An 18,649-nucleotide genomic window follows, 5' to 3' on the forward strand; every position below is an offset into this window, starting at 1 on the left:
TGAAAATATTGCTACTACGGTTAGGGTCGATATTATTTTAATGATGAATGAATAGTCGGATAATCTATTATGTACTATTCAAATTTTAAAAACCGTAGCTGTGGTTTTGATTACTTAGTAACGCTTGTGGTTTGCAGCATTTTACTTTTACTATCAATAAAATCTAAAGATCGTTAAAACTTCTGTGCGCAATATGGCTAAAATACTGTAGAATTCGATTGCCTTTATTGAGTTTACATTAAACTGTGACAAGTCTCTGAAAAAATTGTAAGTTTTAGTTTCGTATTATTGTTAATTTCGCATTTAGTTTCGTATTAATGTAAACTACATGCATTAACAATCATTTTTCATTCGGATGCAATATTAATTGGCATGCGTTTGTGCAAATAGTTCCACAAACTAAAAAGTTTTCCTTGCATACTATTTTCCTATCGCCTGTTATGTGTAATGCTAGTGACATCTGTATCGTGCCGAGCCAAAATTAAGAAGAAGAAGAAGACATCTGTATCAAGCTTGGCAGAACATCTTTGCTACCTACGTATTTGATAGTACGGTACTTAATAAGGATATTAATTCTCGAATCTCTTCAGTTCGTTTTGTAACGGTGAAGAAAATATCATTTTAATCGTTTAGTTAACGCTTCTAACCGAACACGATTCTGCAATAAATCGATAAATCGTAATGTTTTAGACACATGGTATTTTCTGTTTAAGAGCTAAACTAAATTATGTACTAGAGAGTGATTTTTTTGAGGAACTGCAACGTGTTTTATTCTTTATGAAATAGAAATGAAATGTGGTGAAACCACAGGGCATGTCGTTTGGCTGTAAAAGAGGGTTGTTTCCCCAAATTTGAATAAAAGTGCGGGTTTATTTGAATAAAAGTGCGGGTTTTACTCTTGTTTTTTTAAGAAGAAGATAGATAATTTGGTACGAAAGCCTTTCTAGCTTCGCTTGTGCGGTTGGGAGAGCACGGGCTCAGAAAGGAAGGAAGATAGGTACTTCAATTTAAAGAAAACCTATTGGTGTATATCGATTTAAATAATCGTTGTATTGTCAACCTTAATGCTTGCTATCCCTACTCAATTTCAAGGTGCATCGTGTTTTGACTAGGTACCTACATAAATTCCAAAATTTCTTTGGTTTGTAATTTTGTAGCTACAAATCTTACAACAGCTAAATACAACTACCACTGTAAATAGTACTTTGCACTCTGAACAAGTATAAATTCCGCGTGAGTTCCTACATAAATTATCATGTGATTGCTGTTTACGGCAATACCTAACTTAAATTATATCAGCTTAAAATTCGTGAAATTTTTAGCCGGTGGCACCAACGTTGTGCTAATCTTTACGGTGTACAATTTTTGTACTTTTCTAAGAGTTATTGATTAATTTCGTAGTTTTAGTGACATGGATCTTCAGAAAGAAAAAGAACGCGACCGCTCGAGACGCGGTGATAGGCCATCGAGGTTCTCAGACGCCAACAGAGACCGGTCGTCAGACCGAGATCGCACCGAGAGCAGGCGCTTATTTGTATCAAACATACCATACGAATTTCGTTGGACGGAACTGAAAGATTTGTTCAAAGAGAAAGTATGTAATGGTTAAAAATATCTAATTGACCAATGCTTGATTTGTGTCTATTTGTGTAACCGTGTGTGTGATATAAGAAGCTTAAGGTCGGATTTACTTATTGTTAAATTGTATACATGTTGATGTTTGTTTATAATTTCACTAGAGTATTATCTTTTAGATTGTAATATAAAGACAACTCAACCAAAAATGATAACTTAAAGAAAAATATAACATTACAACCAATCATAATTAGAAATGTTTGACTTGAAAAGTTCAATCATGGAAATCTGACCTTATGCTTAATATTGTGTTAAGCAGGATGTGGATATTGGCTTTGTAGATTTATTAAGGAATTATATACTAAATTTGTTTCTTATAAAAAACTACTTTTACGGTTTTAAATTCTTTGATGACAGCAAGAAATATAGAAATAAATAATAATCAGGCACCATCTTGCCTTGTCACAAATCAATTGCATGCTTTTAAGGGCAGGACAGCTATTGTACAATACAACTGAGACTTCAATATCATGTCTTGAAGTGAAAAGCAGCATTTGCATCTAGATGTATGCAGCCTATCCTAACTGCTTAACATTATGTATGACAATTATACAATTGTTGCAAATTAACATTTGATTTGATTTGATAAATTTAATGGAAATTCTCATAGTTATTTTACTAAAAGTTTTATTGAGATTGGTCTATTAATTTTAGTATGATGCTAGTAGTTACAAAAGTATGAAAAATAGGAGTGACAAAAATGTATATAGATGGTGATTTAAAGTTTGCTCAGTCTGAATATTTTATTCTAATACTTTGTCAAATGTTAATGTACTTCTCTTCTGTAGTTTTATAACAGTAGATTAAAAAAATATATATATGTAAGTTTAAAGTACCAAATGATTTTAAACAAATTTAATAATTACCAACCTAAGAAAAAACAGCAATTAATTCCATAAGAAGATTTAAATAACCAAGTTTGATGATAATTATTAAAATATTTCTGTAGGTTGGAGATGTGGCTTATGTAGAATTGTTGACCGATGACAGTGGAAAAGCAAGAGGATGTGGTATTGTTGAATTTACAAACACAGAGGCAATGAAGAAGGCACTATTTGTGATGCATCGGTATGAGTTGAATGGACGAAAACTTGTTCTAAAAGAAGAAACTGGTAATTATTTGTATTTTTTTTTATTATATAATTGATACCTCTGTGTATATCATTTAAGCTACATATTTAAGTTGGCAATAATGTGCTTCTGTTTAATTGCATTGCTGTTATGATTGCTCCATATAAACCAGTTTTATAAAAGAAAAACAATTATTTGACTAAATTATGAAAACATGACTTTTCATTTTCCTTATTAATAATTATATTCAAATTTGTAGCTGAGATGTTGAGCAAATTAGTCTGTAATTTTAATAGTTTGTTTAGCATTGTTGATATTGATCTGTCGTCTATTCCAGCAAATCAGAATAATTGATACATACTTTGCATTTTTAGGAAATGAAAGAAGAATGCACACTTCTAGACCACAACATAGAGAAGGGAGAAATAATAGAGATGACAAAGACAAGTAAGTGCTATATTTAGTGTAATTAGTAAATTCAAAATCTATTAATCTTCAGTGATTAAATTAAGTAAAAGAAATTAAAAAAGTATTATAAAACAGTAACATATCAGTTTTTAAAAGTAGAAATACTGTCTAAAGTGGTATTTGTTTCTAGTTGGGGAATTAATAAGCCAAGAGAACCAGAGAATTTAAACACATATGGATTAAGTTTACAATTTTTGGAATCTATCAATGTTCAACCTCCTTTAGTGAAGAAAGTGTTTGTGGCAAATGTAAGTTTTTTATCAACCTTTGCTTTCAATCAAGTAGCTTAAGTACGTCCTTCACTCATGCAATTAACATTGCTTCTGTTTGCTAACATATTAGCAATTGTGATTATGTACTTATACACATAATGTACACAATGTTGAAAACATAAACATTCTGAGCTTTGAACCTTCAACCTACTGTGTGAATGCCTGGAACAGTTGGGTCAGTTTTAATGTACCCTTCTTGTCTTTATTACTTGCGGAACATGTTTGTAAACAAATTGCTAAATGTTATATTTGTTTTTTTATTGTTGTTGTTATTTGTAATATTTCAGCTGGATTACAAAGCTGACCAAGCCAAAATTAAGGAGGTATTTAAAATGGCTGGTAAAGTACGTAACATTGATTTGGCTGTTGATAAAGACGGTAATAGTAGAGGATTTGCTGTCATTGAGTATGACCACCCAGTTGAAGCAGTACAGGTAATAATTAAATAAAAATAATAAAACAAATTAATGTATAGATAAATTTAAAGATAAATTAAAATTTCACTTTGTTTTAGGCTATTTCAATGTTTGATAAACAAATGTTGTATGAACGAAGAATGACAGTACGTATGGACAGAGGAGTAACAGACAAGGGAGAACTTAGGTTACCTGAAGGCTTAAAAGGAATCGGCATGGGACTAGGACCGAATGGCGAGCCTTTACGTGACGTAGCTAGAAATTTACCACAGGCTAACAACACAACTAACATGAACTTGGCCAATACAGCACCTACTATAGGTGCTGGAGTTTTGGGTGCAGTTCCAACAGCGGCTGGTGTTGCATTGAATGGTTTAGGATCTGGATTGTCTGCGAATGCTTTGAATGCCAACAGTGCTCTTGGTGGAGGCTTAGGCCTACAGGTGAGAATAAAATATAATTTATAATGTACAGAAATAAAATAGAATTAAATTTTTTTAGAGTCTTGATAGACAGCGCATCTATATGTACTTTGTATTCTTCTATATTTTTTGCATTAATTAGGAACTAAACTCATAGCCCACTTGGCGTTAAGTTACTGGAACCTAGACATCATAAAGCTGCCATCTGTTTTGATATATGAGGTTAAAATTTCATTTGTATTTTATAATAACTTTTTCACTCTTCAAACTAAAGATTTTCGTGATTGCTTCGTGTCAGAAATAGATAAGACGGTGATATTTACACGTTTGGAATAACAACAGGCTTTACCACTGCCTTAAAATTCAAGTTTTCTTTGTATAAAAAAAATCAAGTTTTGAAAATGTATGTGATTTCAGGCATTGGGATTGACTGGCTTAGGCGCACTCCAAAACCAGTTACTCCAACAAGGTTTGACAGCTAACGATTTAGCAACAGTTCTAACAGCACAGGCAAATGTGAACCAAGCAGCTAGTTTGGGGATCGGAAACAATGAAATGAATTCTAATGTTCTTACTTCTGGAGTTATGGGTGGCAATCAGATGAATTCTGGACCTCTTTCGAACATTTCAGGTTTGTCTTGATCAGCATCATTACAGGTTCTTACTCATCTTTGTTTAAAAAATGTTTATGTGGTATTAATGTGCACACTGTATTTAATATTAATGGTACTAAAAAAGTTTTAGTAAAAAAAAAAGATAAATTATTTAAGTTTTGTTATTTATAAAGGTACAAGCAGACCGTTGGGTGTTTCAGTACCGAACCAGGGATATGGCCGCGACACTGGAGTCCAACAATCCACTAGGGACAAACCATCAGACATGGTCATAATTACCAATGTAAGCTAAATTCTTGTGATATTATTATTAGGATAATTTCAATCACGAAAATAATTAAAACATATGATTTTAAATAATAGTTCGCACGTACTCTACGTCACAATATATTTATTGATTTTCGTTGAAGTATTTTTGACATTATTTTTTAAGTGGTATGAATGAGTGATAATTTTTGGATGATTTTATCTGTAGATATTATGTGAATATAAAGAACAAGAAAGTAGTATGGTTAATCTAAAATAAGGTTTGGAAATTTTTTTAGTTACCACAGACAGTGACTTGGCAATTGATTAGAGAGAAGTTCAGTGAATGTGGCGATGTTAAGTTCGCTGAAATGACTGCTCCAGATACGGCCATCGTTCGATTCCACAAGGAATGGGATGCGGAGAGAGCTATAAGTATCCTTTACAAATATAATATACGTAATGGTTTTTGAAATCAGGTTTGTGCTGCTAGGTATTTTTTTTTATTTTTTTTTATTGCTTAGATGGGTGGACGAGCTCACAGCCCGCCTGGTTTTAAGTGGTTACTGGAGCCCATAGATATCTACGGCGTTCCACCACCGACGACCCGCCTTGAGATAAGTTCTAAGGTCTCCAGTATAGTTACGACGGCTGTCCCACCCTTCAAACCGAAACGCATTACTGCTTCACGGCAGAAATAGGCGGGGTGGTGGTACCTACCCGCACGGACTCGCAAGAGGTCCAGTTATGTCGCCCCCACCCTTCAAACCGAAACGCATTACTGCTTCCCGGCAGAAATAGGCAGGGTGGTGGTACCCACCCGCGCGGACTCACAAGAGGGCCGGCTGCCTCGCCCTTCATACTTTCGCGGCAGAAATAGCGTGACTAGCTATCAAAATTCGACCATAATTATTAACAAGTCTAAGATCCAGATTCCGTTAACTTATTAAAATTTTCTCATTTGTCTTATTGTCACTATTTAGAAAAAGTAAAAAATATTGCTGTCTACAATATTATAACTCAATTTTCCTTGACCGGTATCTTCAGAAATGTTCGACAGGACTCGTATCGACGGCCGCACAATCGATGTGCGCTACTTTTAAACGCTAAGGTAAGTGTCTATATAAAAAATAGTTTTGTCTGTCGTCTCCGTGCATGGGCATCGCGTCTTTGGAATCGATTTGTCATCCGATTGTTCGAATACAATGCGATATTTCGAAAACGATCATTCGAAATTCGTTCGTCTCGTAGTGTATTGGAATTTCTTTTATTGTAACATTAATTATTTCGCTTATTAAGTGAAGATAAAATTCGACTAAAATGTTGGTAGGAATAAAATGTCTAGTGAAATTGTAAATTTTTGTGTTTACAGGAGAAAGTGGTTCAAGTCGTTCTCTTGTGGGGGTTTGTATGCAATCGGCTGCCCGGATAATGTGCTGTTTTAATCCACGTCGTAGTGTCTCGTGATAAAGTGTCCAATATCTTTCAAATGATGTTTATCCTTTGACAATCTTTATTAACTTTTAGGTTTAATCTTAGTGTAAGCTTCGTAATTTTTGCTGTACCATTTGATGAGAGAATTCAATAAAATAAAATAACATTATAGGTTGTAGTTTATTGTTGTCTTTAATGTAGTTATTTTATTAGCGGAGTTTGTGAAAAAAGTGTTTACTTACATCCTCGGACTTGTAATTTATTCGTGGTGTCGTTTTGGTTAAAATAGACTGGGACTTATGGTCACAACCGTCGAGTTCTTATTAGAGTCGCGTTATTATTAATCAATTGGAATACAGCGGAAAAGTGATCAATTGCGAAACGTATATCTGTGATGTTGTTGGTGAAATCGCATACCTACCTAAATTGGGTTATTGGTCATCGGAAGAATTAATGCGATTCGTTTCCCAATTGAATGAACTGTAGTGAACTGTGTTTAAGATACTGCTAGTGAAATAAACAAAAGGACGCGCCATTAACGGCTGATCTAAGTGATTCTGCGACTCGGCTAGTTCGTGTCTCGAGGGTGGCTGAACGAATGGTTTCCTTAGAGTATCGTTTGTTGGCAATAAAAAACCAATTATAAAAGAAATCATCGGCAAATGGAATGAGTTGTTAGTGGAGTAATAATTACAACGAAATGCGAACTTAAATATTATTATTAGCCGATTATGTTTCAAGATTTCGTTACAAAATGTTATTATGAAGATTTATCGTTTTGGCTTGGCAATGCGGAAGTTAATTTCGGCGTGGTTTGTGTCTTATTTGGTAAGTGTTGTGATCGAATAAGGTATTTCATTTTTTGTTGGGCTTGCATGGGGTTTTTCTATAGATCTTTTGTGCTTGATGTTATCTCGAGTTACATCTCGTTTATCATGCATAGAGTGATTTGTATTTTCCTTAGATCGTTGATTATGTTAACAGTGTTTTCAACAGACGAGAAATCTACGAATTCCAACGTTTGAAGCGATGAAATTCTGTGGATGTGTGTGTAATCTGGCCGCGTCTGTACTTTCGGCGGGAGGATTTGTCGGGTCGGTTGGTATGTTTTGAAAATTGAGTCGCCTCACATTCCGACAGCCCCGTTCAAAGACTGGCACTCGATTGTATTAAAGTTCTTTCATTTTAAAGTACTAATTGCTTTTTTTTGGTTTGATGAAATTATGTATTTCGTAATGACCAGACGGATTTCTCGTGTCTTTTTCAAAGGAAAATGGGCGTTGATCATGCAATTCATTACTGCCGTTAATTATTGAGTTGTAACTTTATCTTATAACACTCTCGCGTATTTCAGGTAACGTTAATCTGAAAGGAAATATAATTGTGAAAGACTTAAACGCATAGTCTTCGTATGGAAACTGGGAATTATATATGGTATGTTCGTAATTCGGTTTTGACTTTATTTATCGATAATTGAATATACCCGAGTAAACACATTTTTTTTTTTTTCAGTGCCTTTGTAATTAGTCGATTGCTTTTCTTTTCTGGAAGTGTGAGAAGAGAAGGAGAGAAGAGAGTTTGAGCCTAATTAGAGTTCCAGAAAACATGAGGTTGGTTCATCGTATTTTTTTAAAGTTACTCAATTGTATACTGTTTGCTGTTTACGAGGTTTTAATGGAAAGAAAAATTGAATACGTTGTTTTAAGAAAAATACACAAATCGATCGCAAACAAATTTATTGAAATTTTAGATAAATTACAATATTATTATAATAGCTAAAATAATAATGATATCACTGATATGTAAAACTGTGTAAAGAAAAAAAAATGCTTACCTGATCGAAACTGTAAAAACGCTATCAAATAATAATAATCTTATTTCAGAACGAGAAAAGAAAAAGTGTGCAAATAAATTATGTATTGAAAAACCTGTGATACGTGAAGCTTTAATAAAATAAATATTTTTTTATCTATTTAATTTTTTTATTGTTCACTTTCTGTGCATCCGCCGTCTTAGCATTTCTACAGGCCTGCGCTATGTTCGCTATTTCGTAGATTGGGAGTCTTATGGCCGTCAGCATCAGTTCCATTATAGATATAAACGAAGTGCCGATACACAAGTTCACGATACCGCCACTCCGTACTAAAATGTTAACACAGTTCGATTGAGGCTCAGAAGTACTTATTTCCTCATAAGCGTGGAGTTTATTTATAATCATAATCTATTCTTTTCATTATTATTATACATTTTGGCTAACGTGACTGTTGACTATATCTCTACATAACTATCAATGAAAAGAGACTTCAAGTTATGATGTAAATAATAAAGAAAATGGTTTTTATAAAGCATTAAGAGGTGCTTTTTTTAAATCTACTTATTCGAAGAGTATTGTCTGCAGTTGAGCACACATCACGCTAAAATGAATAGATAGGAAGCCATGAATAAACAAAAATAGGTATTGTGTTTTGTAAATGTGAATGGGCGTGGTCCGAATATTCATAAAAAAAATGTTTTTGTTTATGGAGAGATTATCGACCCACAAGAATCTTATCGCCGCATAGGTACTGATTGACGTTTTATTATCCGAATTTATTAATATTAATATTATAAATGGTTTCGGTTCGACTTTCAAAATGGACACAGGAACTGTATTCTTGAGGTAAAATTAATTAAATAACAAATATATTTCTAGGATTGTATTACCGGAAAAAAATACGCCAAACCTACTCACGTATAATGTCATAAGTACTGAACATAATTTCCCTCATAAATCTCACTTTCGGAAAGGACGTGACACTGATCCTTAATCTGTTCAATGACTCTTGAGGCAAAAGTGACGCGGGATCTTGCTGGTAGACGTCGGCTTCGCAATCACCTAAACATCCGCAGTCGCGTGACCTTCTCGGTAAATCGGTATAATCGTTAAACCTTTGCAATGTTTCGTTTGAAGCTGTTAGAGTGGTGATCTCTCTTTTGTAAAGAACAATGCATCTCAGTTCAGGTAGGCTGCATATTCTTTCGTTTTCTGTTGAGATGAAATTAGTTAAACCTCGATTCGTTGAAAATTATGTAGCTTACAAACTTTATTGCAGTAGATAACTAAATTAGTTGTGGTAACGTGAATGTTGTCACTAACAATGCGACAGAAGTCGATTCGATTAAAATCTCATTTATATAATACTAGCGACCCGCCCTCGCTTCGCTTCGGAAACTGTAATTTATTATTGATTTCTCCATTATTTAATGGATGTTATTATACATATAAACCTTCCTCTTCAATCACTCTATCAATTAAAAAAAACCGCATCAAAATCCGTTGCATAGTTTTAAAGATTTAAGCATACATAGGGATTTAGGGACAGAGAAAGCGACTTTGTTTTATACTAGGTAATGATAATATACAACCTACTCTGCAAAGCGAAAAGTATCACTGCTCTCTGCTGGAAATGGGTAACATTTACAGGATACCAAATCGTGTGGCCTCTCCCAACGCCTTGCTATTAGATGAATTAAAACTCACCTATTTTTTTATAGAAATGTGGGACGCAGCCGCACAACCTCATAATCATTTTAATTCTACATTCTATTATGCAACGATTGTAAGAATATACCGCATATCTGTTACTGTGTGGCTCGTCTGTGAACCTAAAATACAAATATAGTATTGCTAATCAGAGTTCAACATTAAACGGTGCATTTCAGTGAACATTATTATCGTCTGGTAGGATAGCTCTTTCTCATTTAATTCTAACGTGTCGCTTTTATATTTAGCAAAATACCCTCTCGGTGAAATATCGACTTCTTGTAGCTTATTTCTATAGTTCGTAATTTATATGTGTTCGCGCGTATTAAACCGAATTAAGTTGAAACTTTGTACAATTGTTCGCACTTCAGGTAATGTATCTGTCATAATACCATGAACATACAACAGAGACACCCGAGTAGCTTAAAAAATTGCGTTATACCTAACCTTTAACGGTAGTCGAGGACTAATAGGTTTTTCTACATCAGATACAAAATCGTTGAGAAAGTTTGCTGAAGTATCTATGATAAATGTTTAATTTTACTTCGTCTATGATTTTTCCAAGAAATGAAAAAATTGCAATGCAGGCCTCTAGGTCCTATAAGAGGGCTATTGCCAAGGCGAAGTCGGAGTACGTTGCCAGAATTGGCGAGCGACTGAATAGCTATCCCTCTGGGAGCCGTGCTTTCTGGTCGCTGGCTAAGTCTGCAGAAGGTAACTTCTGCAGGTCTAGTCTTCCACCACTGCGTAAGTCCAATGACAGTCTGGCTCATAGTGCATAGAAGAAGGCTGACCTTCTGGTCAAGCTCTTTGCCTCATACTCGACTTTAGATGACGGGGAGCCACGCCGCCCAACATCTCTCGGTGTGACGACAGCTCCTTGCCGGAGATTCGCATCACACAGCGTGCGTGCAGGCAGGAGCTTCGGCTTCTTGATGTCCATAAGTCGAGTGGGCCGGATTGCATCCCCGCAGTGGTTCTAAAAACATGCGCCCCTGAATTGACACCCGCGCTAACGCGGTTATATCGCCTCTCGTGCAATACCAACAGGGTTCCGTCTTCATGGAAGACTGCTCATGTCCACCCTATCCGTCGGACCCCTCGAATTACAGACCTATCGCGATAACTTCCTTGCTTTCCAAGGTGATGGAGCGAATCATAAACATCCAACTTCTTAAGTATCTTGAGGATCGCCAGCTGATCAGTGACCGGCAGTACGGTTTCCGTCATGGTCGCTCACCTGGCGATCTTCTTGTATACCTCACACATAAATGGACTGAAGCCTTGGAAAGCAAGGGCGAGGCTCTCGCTGTGAGCCTTGACATCGCGAAGGCCTTCGATAGGGTCTGGCATAGGGCACTTCTATCGAAGCTTCCAGCTTACGGGATCCCTGAGGGACTCTGCAAGTGGATCGCTAGCTTTTTGGATGGACGGAACATCACGGTCGTTGTAGACGGCGATTGTTCTGATACCATGACCATTAACGCTGGCGTTCCACCAGGTTCGGTGCTCTCCCCCACGCTTTTTATCCTGTATATCAATGACATGCTGTCTATTGATGGCATGCATTGCTATGCGGATGACAGCACGGGGGATGCGCGATATATCGGCCATCAGAGTCTCTCTCGGAGCGTGGTGCAAGAGAGACGATCAAAACTTGTGTCTGAAGTGGAGAGCTCTCTGGGGCGGGTCTCCAAGTGGGGTGAACGGAATTCAGTTCAGTTCAACCCATTGAAGACACAGGTTTGGGCGTTCACTGCGAAGAAGGACCCTTTTGTCATGGTGCCGGAATTTCAAGGAGTATCCCTGCAGCTTTCCGCGAGTATCGGGATTCTGGGGGTCGATATTTCGAGCGATGTCCAGTTTCGGAGTCATTTGGAAGGTAAAGCCAAATTGGCCTCTAAAATGCTGGGAGTCCTCAATAGAGCGAAGCGGTATTTCACGCCTGGACAGAGACTTGCGCTTTACAAAGCGCAGGTCCGACCTCGCGTTGAGTACTGCTCTCACCTCTGGGCCGGGGCTCCCAAATACCAGCTACTTCCATTTGACTCCATACAGAAACGGGCTGTTCGGATGGTCGATAGTCCTGCTCTCGCGGATCGCTTGCAACCTCTGGGTCTACGGAGGGACTTCGGTTCTCTCTGTGCTTTATACCGCATGGTCCATGGGGAATGCTCTGAGAAATTATTCGAGATGATCCCCTCATCTCCTTTTTATCATCGCACCTCCCGCCATCGGAGCAGAGTTCATCCATATTATCTGGAACCGCTGCGTTCATCGACAGTACGTTTCCGAAGATCTTTTTTGCCACGTACCATCCGGCTTTGGAATGAACTCCCCTCCACGCTGTTTTCCGAGCGCTATGACATGTCCTTCTTCAAACGAGGCTTGCGGAGAGTACTTTATGGTAGGCAGCGGCTTGGCTCTGCCCCTGGCATTGCTGACTTCCATGAGCGACGGTGACCACTTACCATCAGGCGGGCCGTATGCTCGTCTGCCTACAAAGGCAATAAAAAAAAATAAAAAAAAGACTAACCTACCACTTTCTCTATAATAAACTAAGAACGGTAAAATTATTGTGTTTTCAAGAATATCAAGAAGTAACATAGCTCAAGAAATAACCCAACAAAACAGAATTTCATGTAAGAAGCTTAGGATTGAAAATAACCAAAGTTCACCTGCATTTTCGAAGGTGCAAAGGTACATTTCTCAGTTCGTTTGATGCTCTTGTACTAGTTATTTGGACACCAAAAGATAAAAAGCCTTCAAGTTCAAACTTCAATGAAGATGCTTCGCTCATAATCACATCGTCGGGGCTCGTGGTATAGATCTGAAGACAATATATGAAAATTACATGTTTTTACGTAGTACAAGGTGTCCAGAAAGGGTAACGGGTATTTGTTTTTGTGCCTTATTCGAAACGGGGCGACGAAGGAGAGCGGGGAGGGGTTCGTGGCGTCCGCCATTTTGTGAAGTTTTAGTCATGACGGAACACTACTCGGGGAGCAAGATGGGGCCACTTGCCATACCTCAAATGACTCCGTGGAAGTTGTTAACCAATTATTCCCTAATAAAGTTATTTCGCGAAGGGGTAACATCAACTGGCCTCCCAGAAGCCCCGACCTTAGCCCGCTTGACTATTTTGCATGGGGATACCTTAAAAGTAAGGTTTATCAAAATAATCCGACAAATCTAATCCAATTGAAGCAAAACATCAGGTCAGAAATGGCAGCAATATCGAGAGCTATGTGTCAACGTGTTATCGCCTATTTTCGTTCCCGTTTAGAACAGTGCCAGCAACGTAACGGTCATCATTTGGATAACATCTTTTCGAAATAATTTTCCAATTGCTAAACGCTAACAATAAACAATATTTTTTTTATTACTTACAGATAATTTTTGTTTTATAGAACTTACAAATACCCGATACCCTTTCTGGACACCCGGTATAAGTAATTAGAAAAATCATTTACGTTCATAAAAGATTAAGCATAAAACCTTCAGTAAATTAATGTCTTGTTTACAATCTGAGAACACTTGGCAGTTTTGTAGGTTCGGTTAAGGTCTACTTTTCATGCTTCCAGCGTTAACTTTGGTAAGCAAATAAAATAGGATATAAACGAAAATACCTTATAGGTATGTAGGTACATATGTATTCATACTGACCTTGTACTCATCAGCGTAATTGACTACTTGGACAAAAAAATCTCTGTCGTGGTAAGATAGTTCGATGTTGGTTTTGGAATACTTCGAAGTTGTATCGTGCCATTTACTACAACACGAGAAAATTATTTAAAAATAAACTATCAATATACATACATGTAATAATATAAAACATCCATTGTCTCTGTGTATTGAAGAATCAGCAGACTTTACTCATTTTCAACTGCTATTCGCTTTTTTATTTTTATTGCTTAGGTGGGTGGACGAGCTCACAGCTCACCTGGTGTTAAGTGGTTACTGGAGCCCATAGACATCTACAATGTAAATGCGCCACCCATCTTGAGATATAAGTACGAAGGTCTCAAGTATAGTTACAACGGCTGCCCTACCCTTCAAACCGAAACGCATTACTGCTTCACGGCAGAAATAGGCAGGGTGGTGGTACCTACCCGCGCGGACTCACAAGAGGTCCTACCTCCAGTAAAAACAATAGTCTCTCGATTTTGGTGGCCGTCAACAGTCGAATAGGTGCAATATATGAGCGGCTACTAATGTTATTCTTAGAAGCGATACCTAGATTAAAGTACACTAATAAAACCACATACCACAAACCGATTACCTACCCCAATAAAAGAATACATCATATATGAACAAATAAAAAACAGAAATATAAAATTGGTGTATTATTCTAAGTGGGATCCGTGATAGTCACGAGTAGCTTTGAGGGATCATTTTAGGAGGGGCTGCTCACCCCTGCATCTCGGGGGGGCTATTTTGGCAGCATGTATAAAATACGTTCTATTAAGAATGTTATTTTTCAGATTTGTAGACATACACTCCAGTTTGACAAAAGGTCAAAACACTTTGTATAGTTACATAGTTTTTCTATGAACCAAGTGTTATAGTTGTATACAAAAACCCTCAATCTATTACTTTTATTTTGTGATGAATACCATAGTTTAGTCTGTTCGGCTATTTAAATATAAATTTAAAGTTAAATACAAGCCGGGTAGGTAGCACCACCCTGCCTATTTCTGCCTTGAAGCAGTAATGCGTTTCGGTTTGAAGGGTGAGGTAGTTGTTGTAACTATACTGAGACCTTAGAACTCTTATCTCAAGGTGGATGGCGGCATTTATGTTATAGATATCTATGGGCTCCGGTAACCACTTAACACCAGGTGGTCCGTGAGCTCGTCACCCATCTAAGCAATAAAAAATAGCACGCATTCAGTTTTTTCTCAAATATCTTTTATTCTATAAAAGCTACTAATAATAGATCTAGTCATGTATAGCTTGAGCGAACCTTTAACTTGATGTAGTTAACACAGATAAGACGAGGGACCAGACAAAACTGGGTGACCGCCCAACTGCGCACTGCCGCTAGTAAGCACTAGCCACGGCACGGGCCTAATACAAACCTTAGTGTTTATGTTAATGTTAAATATTAATTAATGACGATTAATAAATACGGTAAATATTGAAGTAAGTAAATACCTTGGATTATCAAGCGAGGCCACATTTGAATTGATGAAATGACACATCCCTATTTCAGTCATCGTGTCCTCGACAGGTATTGGCCATTTTGTCACCGTGGATAAAATGGACTCGTCGAACTTCTTAAATAACTTTAAAGAAATACTTGGATATTCCGCAGGATCTATCAGCTAGATATTGTGAAAAAAATTCATTAGATGTGGTCTGCCCCACCCTTTAAATCAAAACGCACTACTGATTCATGGCAGAAATAGGAACAAGACGTCCTATCACCAGTAATTACGTAAATGGTCCTTCATAGTTACAAAATTTATTATTTTCTTCGGTTTTTTGTGGTTCGCAGACATAATTAAAATTACTTTTACCGTTTAATCTCGAGTTTTTTATCATTATATTATTTCGAACTACTACTGTTTAAAATGTAACATGAAAACAGTTTTAATTAAATTATCAAATAATCGAATTTTTCGTGCGACGGATGTTTTTGTTACCTTATAACCATTGTTTTAAAAGTTTCCTTCTAAAAAATATCACCAACCGATAAGATTTCCTGGTTCGGAATCTGTAGGAGTTGCAGGGTGTCTAATGACATAGACACAATAGTTCTCAAATACGATTCGACATTGAGGCCAGTTTGATCAAGAGTTTCACTGTAACAAGCAAAATATACTCGATTGCACAATCTATGATTGGAACTAGAAACAGTGTTATACCGTAATTATTCTAACATAAGAAAGAACCTGACGTATTTCAGACGAGGTATGAGGTCGATGTGTATGTATTATTGTAACAAGGACTTTCCTTTTTTCAAACCAGAACGCATGACTAATGAAATTTAACTCTGTAAAAATAGGTAGGCTCGTGATACTTAACAATACTGTTCCTAATACATAATAGTAACTACCTAAACTGATATAATAGATGATAATAAATTCTGCAGGTTTTATTTTTACTGTCTTTATGGTGTTAATATTTTTGTATAATAATTATATATATTTATAAATTTATAATAATTTAATAAAAGACGGGCTTACTTTACGATTGAAGATAAAGCTTCCTCTTGTATTTTATTTACAGGGCATAATATTATAGCTGGATAAGAAACGTTCCAATTGAAATAATCCTTCTCCACATTCATTACTATCGGAGCTTTCTACAAGAAAAAAATATTAAATGGGAATTCCATGTCCATAATTAAGATGATTCATGCAGGAACTTTTCAGTTTAGTCAGAACTGTACATACCTTTGCGGGTTAATTTTACGACAAAAGCTGGGGGGTCGCAGAAAAATATATTTTCAAAAACAAAATACTTCCCGGGAATTCCTCCAATAATAGTAAAAGATAGCTTTAGTTTTAAATGATGTAATGGAAATTGAATATTACAAAAAAAAAGATAATTGTATCAAATATTGGTTATATGTTTTTAAAAAGAATTCTATTATCTAAACCATTTATATCCAAAACAATTATCAGATTAAAACATCCGTCGCGGGTCGCGTGTAAACAAGCCACCGGCCGCTTCCTTGACAGTTCTAGCTTAGATGTTGCTTACCACAAATCTTGAAAATTGCGCAGCAAGAATCATATAACTAATGGCCATTGCAAATACAAAGCTCACTGCCCAAAATAATCTAGAATAAAATAAATATAAATTTACAACTGTAAAATTAATGAAATGTAAGAGATATAGATATCAAACCGCTTTAAATATTACTGTAAACTTAATGTACCTGCTTGTACTATATTAATTTGAAATGTTTATGAAAGATATTAAAGGTAAAACTGGAAAAACTTGTTAAAAATTGTAAAGCCTAAGTTATAGATATAGGAAACCGAAGATGAATATAAAATATTGATGTCACCTTTCAAACCAATGTACATCCGATTTTACGATGTAAGGTAGTCCATGTGTAGTAGAATTTTCCAATTCGCTCTTTAAATATTCAAAAAGTTTTTTAAATTTCAATTTTTTGTAGTTTTTTCTTTTTAGAGCCTTTTTCTCTTTAATTTTTTTCTTCAACATCATCAAGCACGGCTTCAGCTATAACTGATTTCTGCTAGCTGATTACAAAGCACGGTAATTACCCATTCCCTCGATTTGTTTGCATTGTGTACTGCGGCATTACGTGAACAATGAGGTCTGTTAGTTTCGTGAGTGATATAAGACTGATTTTATAATTTATATTTTAAGTTGAGTTTTTACACATCGATTTTTAAATAGATATTAATCCTCTTTTATATTTGAATCCCGCGGAAAAGCAAAATTTACCAAAATTGAAGTTTTGAACAAAATACCACTGCAGCCGGACGATCGTTTTAGCTTTTCTCTAATAGAGCCTAATAGAGCGCACACCAAGGTGCTGATTCACAATCCTTTTTAAGACCCGGATGAAAAAATCATGTCTTTTTACAGACACACTGTCCCGTGAAAATCTAATGTAAAACATGTCAAACTGAAAAAAAAGTTAAGATCAAAACTTTAAATTATTTCGTTCTGAGATCAAATACATCTATTACTTTGTTTTAAGCTATTGTTAAAATATGGTTTAGTCACAACTAGTTTATATCATAATATTCACACAAAATACACGTCATCACAATGTTTAATTTTGTTCATAGACTAGCTGACCCGGCAGACTTCGTAGTGCCTCAATCGATAAATAAAAGACCTAAACTTTTGTATAAAATAAACTTAAAACAAACAAAAGGAATCCGTCCGACGGGGGGACACATCAAAGGAAAAACAAAATAGTTATTTTTATTTAATTCCGAGCATTTTCATATTTATCTACCGTTTAAACCTTCTCTGGACTTCCACAAATAATTCAAGACCAAAATTAGCCAAATCGGTCCAGCCGTTCTTGAGTTTTAGCGAGATTAACGAACAGCAATTCACTTTATATATATATATAGATGGTTCATATATATGTATGTATTATAAATGTACAAATTATATGAGTATAGGTATTACCGAATTATATGTACTAGAGGTCCCGCAGTAGTCGAAATTCGACTATAATTAATTGGAATTGTAAGTTTGTACACTATTATAATTGTATTTTATACTTCTATATTCACAAATTTCGCCAAAACTACACTATAAAAAATATTAACAAAGACAAACAATATTTAATCTCAATTTGACAACAGACGTCAAGAATAAAAGTTTGACAATAAATAGTATGCATGCGTGTGTGCGTCAAATACATGGTATGTAGTGTGTGTAATGTATTCTTTATTGATTTAATGTACCTTTTATGCATTATTTTAAAAAAATATTAGCATTGTGCACTTCTTCTCTATATTCTCTATAAGTGTGGAAAATTTCATACTCCTCCGTCCGCGCAATTTTCGTAAAAAGGGATACAAAGTTTTTGCGTCACGTATTA

The 18,649-nt window shown here is 35.8% G+C and overlaps 2 protein-coding genes and 1 long non-coding RNA gene across 26 annotated transcripts; 2 read left to right on the forward strand and 1 right to left on the reverse strand.

Annotated features, from left to right (window-relative positions):
- The first annotated feature begins 693 nt into the window (after positions 1-693).
- Positions 694-8,550, forward strand: LOC101738717 (heterogeneous nuclear ribonucleoprotein M). Of its 23 annotated transcripts, none has more exons than XR_009975942.1 (14): positions 694-1,112; positions 1,402-1,594; positions 2,585-2,747; positions 3,081-3,153; positions 3,305-3,422; positions 3,734-3,880; positions 3,961-4,305; positions 4,702-4,915; positions 5,072-5,181; positions 5,444-5,579; positions 6,192-6,255; positions 7,933-8,012; positions 8,091-8,188; positions 8,462-8,550. XR_009975942.1 is itself a non-coding variant. In XM_004929609.5 (12 exons), exons 2-11 carry the CDS (start codon positions 1,412-1,414, stop codon positions 6,245-6,247), a joined length of 1,545 nt encoding a protein of 514 aa, XP_004929666.1. In that variant the 5' UTR covers positions 694-1,112; positions 1,402-1,411; the 3' UTR covers positions 6,248-6,255; positions 6,517-6,747. The 23 variants fall into 23 exon arrangements, 12 of the variants coding, with proteins under 12 accessions (XP_004929666.1, XP_062530701.1, XP_004929668.1 ...); XR_009975948.1 differs by having other exon boundaries at positions 5,099-5,181; XR_009975943.1 differs by having other exon boundaries at positions 986-1,112; positions 1,408-1,594.
- Positions 8,298-17,930, reverse strand: LOC101739323 (sodium channel protein Nach). Of its 2 annotated transcripts, XM_021350293.3 has the most exons (10): positions 17,123-17,930; positions 16,813-16,891; positions 16,293-16,411; positions 15,797-15,908; positions 15,259-15,428; positions 13,768-13,873; positions 12,780-12,931; positions 10,099-10,223; positions 9,310-9,603; positions 8,298-8,720 (listed from the first exon to the last, which is right to left on the reverse strand). In XM_021350293.3, exons 1-10 carry the CDS (start codon positions 17,284-17,286, stop codon positions 8,548-8,550), a joined length of 1,494 nt encoding a protein of 497 aa, XP_021205968.2. In that variant the 5' UTR covers positions 17,287-17,930; the 3' UTR covers positions 8,298-8,547. The 2 variants fall into 2 exon arrangements, with proteins under 2 accessions (XP_021205968.2, XP_004929670.2); XM_004929613.5 differs by lacking the exons at positions 16,813-16,891; positions 17,123-17,930 and adding an exon at positions 16,503-16,645.
- LOC134200859 (uncharacterized) lies at positions 8,977-16,665 on the forward strand. Its single transcript, XR_009975950.1, has 2 exons — positions 8,977-9,237; positions 16,336-16,665. It is a non-coding gene; the product is annotated as an uncharacterized LOC134200859 (long non-coding RNA).
- Positions 17,931-18,649: the final 719 nt, after the last annotated feature.

The sequence above is a fragment of the Bombyx mori genome, chromosome 21, assembly GCF_030269925.1.
Source record: "Bombyx mori chromosome 21, ASM3026992v2".
NCBI classification, from domain to species: Eukaryota; Metazoa; Arthropoda; class Insecta; order Lepidoptera; family Bombycidae; genus Bombyx; species Bombyx mori.